Source organism: Triticum urartu, chromosome 5A, assembly GCF_056163025.1.
Source record: "Triticum urartu cultivar PI428250 chromosome 5A, HENAU_Tu73, whole genome shotgun sequence".
Taxonomy (NCBI): Eukaryota; Viridiplantae; Streptophyta; class Magnoliopsida; order Poales; family Poaceae; genus Triticum; species Triticum urartu.
In genome coordinates, this window is record NC_141877.1 from 417736363 (window position 1) to 417744875 (window position 8513).

Here is an 8513-nt window from a genome sequence, read left to right on the forward strand (position 1 = left end):
ATTCTCCTCCATTTTGCAGCTGTAGAACTTATTGGAGACTTCATATCTCTCAATCTGGGCATTTACTTGAAATATTAACTTCAACTCCTGGAACATCTCATATGCTCCATGACATTCAAAACATCGTTGAAGTCCCGGTTCTAAGCCGTAAAGCATGGCACACTGAACTATCGAGTAGTCATCAGCTTTGCTCTGCCAGACATTCATAACATCTGGTGTTGCTCCTGCAGCGGGTTTGTCACCTAGTGGTGCTTCTAGGACGTAATTCTTCTATGTGGCAATGAGGATAATCCTCAAGTTACGGACCCAGGCCGTGTAATTCCTACCATCATCTTTCAACTTAGCTTTCTCTAAGAACACATTAAAATTCAACGGAACAACAACACAGGCCATCTATCTACAATAACATAGACATGCAAAAATACTATCAGGTACTAAGTTCATGATAAATTAAAGTTCAATTAATCATATTACTTAAGAACTCCCACTTAGATAGACACCCCTCTAATCATCTAAGTGATCACGTGATCCATATCAACTAAACCATGTCCGTTCATCACGTGAGATGGAGTAGTTTTCATTGGTGAACATCACTATGTTGATCATATCTACCATATGATTCACGCTCGACCTTTCAGTCTCAGTGTTCCAAGGCCATATCTGCATATGCTAGGCTCGTTAAGTTTAACCTGAATATTCCGTGTGTGCAAAACTGGCTTGCACCCATTGTATGTGAACGTAGAGCTTATCACACCCGATCATCACGTGGTGTCTTGGCACGATGAACTGTAGCAACGGTGCATATTCAGGGAGAACACTTATACCTTGAAATTTAGTGAGAGATCATCTTATAATGCTACCGTCGAACTAAGCAAAATAAGATGCATAAAGGATAAACATCACATGCAATCAATATAAGTGATATGATATGGCCATCATCATCTTGTGCCTTTGATCTCCATCTCCAAAGCACCGTCATGATCACCATTGTCACCGGCTTGACACCTTGATCTCCATCGAAGCATCGGTGTCGTCTCGCCAACTATTGCTTCTACGACTATCGCTACCGCTTAGTGATAAAGTAAAGCAATTACATGGCGATTGCATTTCATACAATGAAGCGACAACCATATGGCTTCTGCCAGTTGTCGATAACTCTATTACAAAACAAGATCATATCATACAATAAAATTTAGCATCATGTCTTGACCATATCACATTACAACATGCCCTGCAAAAACAAGTTAGATGTCCTCTACTTTGTTGTTGCAAGTTTTACATGGCTGCTGTGGGCTGAGCAAGAACCGTTCTTACCTATGCATCAAAAACCACAACGCGGTATAGTGATTGCTTTTTGATCTTCAGAAAGAACATTGTTCATTGAATCCAATTCAACTAAAGTTGGAGAAACTGACACCCACTAGCCACCTGTGTGCGAAGTACGTCGGTAGAACCAGTCTCGCGTAAGCGTACGCGTAATGTCGGTCTGAGCCGCTTCATCCAACAATACTGCTGAATCAAGAATCAACTAGTGACGGCAAGCAATATGTATATACCCACGCCCACAACTCCTTTGTGTTCTACTCATGCATATAACATCTATGCATAGACCTGGCTCAGACGCCACTGTTGGGGAAGCAGTAATTTAAAAAAAAAAATCTTACGCACACGCAAGATCCGTCTAGGTGATGCATAGCAACGAGAGGGGAGAGTGATGTCCACGTACCCTCGTAGACCGTAAGTGGAAGCATTATGAAAACGCGGTTGATGTAGTCGTACGTCTTCACGATCTGACCGATCCTAGCACCGAAGGTACGACACCTCCGCGATCTGCACACGTTCAGCTCGGTGATGTCCCAAGAACTCTAGATCTAGCTGAGTGTCGGGGGAGAGCTTCGTCAGCACGACGGCGTGATGACGGTAATGATGAAGTTACCGACGCAGGGCTTCGCCTAAGTACTACAACGATATGACTGAGGTGGAAATCTGTGGAGGGGGGCACCGCACACGGCTAAGAGATCGAATTGTGTGTTCTAGGGTGCCCCCCTCCCCACGTATATAAATGAGGGAGAGGGGAGGCTGGCCGGCCTCTCTAGGCACGCCAAGGGGGGGGAGTCCTCCTCCTAGTAGGAGTAGGACTCCCCCCTTTCCTAGTCCAACTAGGAATAGAAGGAAGAGGGAGAAGGAGAAAGGAAAGGGGGGCTGCCCCCCCACCCACCCCACCCAATTCGGATTGGGCTTGGGGGGCGCCCCCTCCTAGGTTGCCTTCTCTTCTCTCCCACTAAGGCCCATTAAGGCCCATATGCTCCCGGGGGGTTTCGGTACCCCCCCCGGTACTCTGGTAAATGCCCGAACTCACCCGGAACCATTTCAGTGTCCAAACATAGCCTTCCAATATATCAATCTTTATGTCTCGACCATTCCGAGACTTCTCGTCATGTCCATGATCATATCCCGGACTCCGAACTACCTTCGGTACATCAAAACACATAAACTCATAATATCGATCGTCACCGAACGTTAAGCGTGCGGACCCTACGGGTTCGAGAACTATGTAGACATGACCGAGACTCATCTCCGGTCAATAACCAATAGCGGAACTTGGATGCTCATATTGGTTCCTACATATTCTACGAAGATCTTTATAGGTCAAACCGCATAACAACATATGTTTGTTCCCTTTGTCATTGGTATGTTACTTGCCCGAGATTCGATCGTCGGTATCTCAATACCTAGTTCAATCTCGTTACCAGCAAGTCTCTTTACTCATTCCGTAATGCAACATCCCGTAACTAACTCATTAGTCACATTGCTTGCAAGGCTTATAGTGATGTGTATTACAGAGAGGGCCCAGAGATACCTCTCCGATACACGGAGTGACAAATCCTAATCTCGATCTATGCCAACTCAACAAACACCATCGGAGACACATGTAGAGCATCTTTATAGCCACCCAGTTACGTTGTGACGTTTGATAGCACACTAAGTGTTTATCCGGTATTCGGGAGTTGCATAATCTCACAGTCATAGGAACATGTATAAGTTATGGAGAAAGCAATAGCAGTAAACTAAACGATCATCGTGCTAAGCTAACAGATGGGTCAAGTCAATCACATCATTCTCTAATGATGTGATCCCGTTCATGAAATGACAACTCTTTGTCCATGGCTAGGAAACTTAACCATCTTTGATTAACGAGCTAGTCAAGTAGAGGCATACTAGTGACACTCTGTTTGTCTATGTATTCACACATGTACTAAGTTTCCGGTTAATACAATTCTAGCATGAATAATAAACATTTATCATGGTATAAGGAAATATAAATAACAACTTTATTATTGTCTCTAGGGCATATTTCCTTCAGTATCCCGGCGGAATGGCTCCGCCGGAGAGCAAAAGTGCTCCTGCCCAAGTTCCGCCTCGAGACGGCGACGCTTCGTCCCGAAAGACATCCTCTTATTTTCTCTGGGGCAAAAACCTTCATATAGCAGAAGATGGGCGCCGGAGGGCTGCGCCCTGATGCCTTGTGGGCAGCAAGTGGCCCCCTCCGGTATTTCTTTGCTCTAGTATTTTTTTGCATGCTTACCAATGCTCTTCTGCTCCATTGCTTCTGTGCTTCATTGCTTGTTGTTTGTGTGTTCCAATGCTTGTTGCTTCAACTTATTGCTCATTTGCACTGCTAGGGCAAGTGATATGTGGTGTTCGAAGGGAGAGTTCCAAGGGTTTACAGTTTATGGGAAGTTTGCAACCAACAAGTTTTAGGGTACATCGACAACAGTCACAGGGTTTAAAACTAGGTAGGCGGCAGAGGGTTTAAAACTAGGCAGACGACAGAAGATGCTTATTCCAAGTATGTGCGAGAGCAGACATGTAGCAAGGTTGAGGTTGGCAAGGTGGATCGTTCGTTTGGGCTAAGAACTTTATCATCTTCGTCTAATTCATTGCCATAGCAGTGTTATGGCGTTGGCGTCTAATTCATTGCCATAGCAGTGTTGTGGCGTTGGCGTGCTCGGTGTGATCGTGTGTAAGGTGTAGTAGTATTGGGTAAGCTCATCAAATAGGATACAAGGTGAGCACAACTCTATGCTTGCATTGCAAACACCATGGAGGAAAAGCTCTTTGGGTAATCAAATCAATGGAGAGCATACAATGATACACAAAACAGAATTCATGAGCATACAATGATACACAAAACAGAATTCATTAGGCTTGTGTTTGTAGCAACCAACACGTGTACATTATTCACAGATTGTACAACTTTCTATTGGGAACTACATGCCTCCTGCAGGAAAATAAAACGAAAAAGGAAGAATCTCACAGCTGACATAATCATACGAAGGGACTCGCTAATTAACACAAGTACAACAGCCGATCATCCGTGCCTGCCCCAAAGTATAAGCGGGCGGCTAAGAAGTGGCTCGGGGACACAACTTCTGAGCACTAGCCACTCCTCAGTGAAGAAAGGAAGCCTTGCGCCAAGGAGAAACAGAACTCCCGCTGTTTCTTGTATTCGCCGTACCGTAGGAAGAAGTATCCAAGGTAATCGAAATCGATTGGGGATACCCTTGCCTGCAATTAGATTACAGCACATATTTTGTTATGACAGTTGCATGGCGCTCAAATCCTACTAAAAGTAGCTTAATGGTGTTTACCTGAATGAGTGCCCACAATGCCCAGTAGAGGTGTGATGCTAACCTGAAAGTGTTTGTTTCAGTATAAAGGGCATCCAGATCCTGCTCTTGGACCTTCGGTAAAAGAAAAGTTAGATTGTTATTGTGAAAGTACATTATGCGAAATTATCTGTGTTCTGCTATTTGGGGAAAACACTTTTTTTTCTCAGTAACACTCTGAATGTCTTCCTACTACCTTGTACTGTACGAATGCCAAGTATCCAACATTTCTTTTCTCACAAATAGATGCAAATAATCTATTCTTTAACTTAAAAGATATATAAATGTTAGTATATGTAGCACATGACATGGTGTTTGTGATTTAATTCCAAAATAAGAAACAAAGATACTCTTGGAATGAGCACCATCTAAGTTACAGTAGTGGGGGCTTATGAATATCTTTCTTCCCTCAGAGACGAGGCCTGCACAACCTATGAATAGCTTTCAGTTGGTTTTGTCCAGAGAAGAAAATGTATTGAATTCACATACCTCACTTGGTCTATCAGATAGATAATTCCTGAAGAAATGGTATTGTACATCTTTATCTGGGTACCTAAAAGAAGCAACAAAATAAATATTATTCCACCGGACTATTCAACCAGAGTACTAGGCAAGAGCGTGAAGATAAAAGCTCCACCGGACTATTCAACCAGCAAGAAGAGAACATACAAGTTGTAGTCACACTCAAAGCCTGCGTACTCATTGAAATGATTCGCGATGTCAAAGCCACGGTAGCTATATGACCCATACTCAAAATCAATGAAATATAGTTTCTCTGTAAAAACAGAAGACAATAATGACAACAAACAGAGACACCGTCTTAGCTTTTGCAAAACAGGCAAAAGGGAAGCTTAAGCATAATGTTACTGAACAATCAAGAGAAGGTGACAAGTGAATGTGATATTTACCTTCCAAATCATTCAGCATCAGATTACCCGATAGCAAGTCATTGTGTGCAAACACAACAGGAGCATGCAAAAGATCCGAGAGATCCTATAAGAGGACAGTGAGACATTATATTCACGGATACCAATCTAGCAAACAGCCATCTAGCCATTTGATTGAATGCTTGTGCTATAGGATTGATCTACTAGCATGAATATGTAACAGGCCTTTGTGACAAAGCCAATTTAGAAAGAAAAAAAGATATTCCTTTAAGAATATGAAGCTGAAGTGCGCTCAAATTGCTGCAATGGTCAATAGTACATGACAGTAAGTCTTACCACAGCATACCTTAAGTTCTTTAACTTCATCTTGTATTTCTCTAAAAGAGATCGTCTCATACCTCTTCTGCTTCTCATTATCTTCAAACTTCAATACAGAAGCTGCGATAAATAGTTCACAGCAAACCGCAATATTATGTAGTGAAATTCAATGATTGTGAATGAAATAAAAGCAACCAGTTCCAAAATGAAATATCCGAAAAAACTTTGGAGTTTGGAATGTAACCTTTTTTCAAAAATTTGAATATGTCATTCCACAACTGTGGTTCTTTTGATCCCGGTATATCTACTTGATGAAATTTCTGTAGCTGCTTAGCAATTTCAGCGGCAATTCTAGGCTCCTTCATGTCTGAAAAACAGAACAAGGGAAATGAACATACTATTTGCAGAAGCATTTATTGCAGGCTCTCCAGTCTCCATGCACCTATGGGTGCAAAATAACAACCGTTGAGTATATACCTAAAACCACAAATCCCTTCAAATTACCGTGTGAAAAAATAGAAAATGAGAAAAGATAAATCATTGCATTATGTAGACAATGAAACCACCAATTTGTATTGTGCAGAATATAAAAATGCCTACCTGAAGGTGATAGTGTCCTAGCATGGATGAATGACGAAACCACTCCATTCTCAAATACTCCAAGTAACCGAGCCCCGAACCCTGCAGCTGAGAGATATGGTATGGCCTAACCATGATTGTAATAGATGTATGCATTAGGAAACAGTTCAGCCCCAAAAATGACAACAGAATACTCGGCTTACTTGGCAACTTAGTTTTATGTAACAGTGAGGTACTTTGAGTGTTATATGGCATATGTACTATTTCTATGATAGGAAATGACCATTGCATTCCTGAAATTTTAAACTGAACCACAACTAAGAAAGCACCAACAAATAAACCAATACTATAATGGGCAATCACAGGAACACTACACAATGCAGGTAAATATTACATGCCAGTAGCACAAACAATTTGCATACACTACGATTGAAGCGCTCACCTGTAATTCCCTCTCCCGATCGATCACCAAGTCCGTATTTGGGCCATACAGCCGAACAGTCACAGACGACTCGCTATCAGAGCCTTCCTTGACAGATACCTTGAGCACTGCAGGTCATTAACATCACGAACAATATAAGATAACCATTTAGGTATTATTGCTGTATCTATGATTTACAAGTAAATCAGTACAGTTACATAGAGAAAATTATTTCCTAACGCTTCTAAAATAATGGGTCCATAACTCCGGATGCAATGACAGTACGAGTGATTTATAAGCAGAAATGAGTGGAAAGCACTGATGCTAAAGAGTATATGGTCTCATAAAGGTTGCCAGATGCAATCAAATTCTAGTGCCATATCTGAAATAATGAGCAAAGAGTAGCAGCAAGCAACATTAAAGCGCAGTCATTAAGTTATGGCATGGTCTGTGTGAACAATTCAAGCAACTGCCTTGTCTAAGAATTACTATAATTACATAGCCTCTGTTCTTTCCTCTTCCAAGCATGCTCAGGTAGTTAGGTGAGGGAGATGAATCAGGAGCCAGGACAGTGCCACAGCCACTGGCAAGGAGCACAACTCACACATGTTGGTGATGCCACCGGACACCGTCGAGATGGAGAAGCACGAGCTGTCCAGTGACGACCACTCCTTCACCAACTCCTTGCAGAGATCTCTGGAGAAGCAAGCCACCTTATTAGAAAACCAGAATGGGAAGCGGGGAATTAATCAGGGGCAATGGCGCATGTCGCTCTCCGCGAGGCATTTCTCCAAACACCATCGGCTCATACGAGCGCGCACCCGGACAGGCCACGGCCCGTCTCGCGGAGACAGGTCGTGGCTGCTCGAACACCGCACGCACACCAACACACCCGGCCGGCGCGTGCGTGCAGCAGAGCCACATGCCCAACACGCACCAGCTTGTGCAGAAGCAAATGGGAAGAGGGATCAGGGGACTTGCATGATGCGGGGAGTCATCTCGGGGAGCGGCAGCGAGATGTCGACCGCGGCGGTCGACGTGGGCACCTCCGCCAGCGCCGGCGCCGGAGCCGCCACCGTCCTCATCTTCTCCTCACCGCCACATCTGGCTCCGCCGTCGACCCCGTTCCAGCTCCGGCCGTCCGATCCCATCTCCCTCGCGCGCGCGCCCCTCGCTTCCACACCTCTCTTTTCGCTCGCGCGAGGAAGCTCGTTGTCGCGGAGCTATTCTGGTGGGAGCCTCACGGCGATTCGGTTCGATGCGATGCGATCGGGGACGAGGGAAGTTGGGTGGAGGAACGCGGGGCCCCGAACAGAGGACAGCATTTATAGAGCCCAGTCGCCACCGGCCGCGTGGCGTGGGAGGCAGGAGGGGCCGCCCACGTCAGCTGATGCCGTGGCCCCACCGGCCTACCAACCGGGTAGGGTGCGCGTGGCAGCAATCGCGTGGGCCCTGGATGGGAGAGCGACGGGCTCTTGTGTGGCGTGATGGACGGTGATGATTCGGTGGCGGACGGGCCCACGAAACAGTCACGTGATGTGGGCCCGTACTCCCTTGTCAGTTGCTCACTGTCGCTGGGTCTGTCTCGATTTGGGGCGATGCCGGCTCTATTTTTCTCTGAGATATTTTGGATGGATG

The 8513-nt window shown here is 44.7% G+C and overlaps 1 protein-coding gene across 1 annotated transcript; it reads right to left on the bottom strand.

Moving 5' to 3' along the window:
• Nucleotides 1-4185: 4185 nt before the first annotated feature.
• On the bottom strand, nt 4186-8180 carry EMB1187 (Protein kinase superfamily protein). Its single transcript, XM_087526239.1, has 11 exons — nt 7857-8180; nt 7480-7571; nt 6897-7003; nt 6476-6581; nt 6120-6242; nt 5904-5995; nt 5579-5663; nt 5340-5445; nt 5160-5223; nt 4653-4745; nt 4186-4569 (listed from the first exon to the last, which is right to left on the bottom strand). The coding sequence occupies exons 1-11, from the start codon at nt 8024-8026 to the stop codon at nt 4441-4443; spliced, it is 1167 nt and encodes a 388-aa protein (XP_087382365.1). The 5' UTR covers nt 8027-8180; the 3' UTR covers nt 4186-4440.
• Between the last annotated feature and the right edge of the window lie 333 nt (nt 8181-8513).

Bases quoted from the DNA above. Each gene is read 5' to 3' on its own strand.
- EMB1187 (XM_087526239.1), bottom strand. From the start codon at position 8,026: ATGGGATCGGACGGCCGGAGCTGGAACGGGGTCGACGGCGGAGCCAGA. The intron at 6,243-6,475 runs GTAGGCATTTTT...TCTGTTTTTCAG, and splicing joins TAGGACACTATCACCTTCAG to ACATGAAGGAGCCTAGAATT. The intron at 5,446-5,578 runs GTAAATATCACA...CTGTTTTTACAG, and splicing joins GATGCTGAATGATTTGGAAG to AGAAACTATATTTCATTGAT.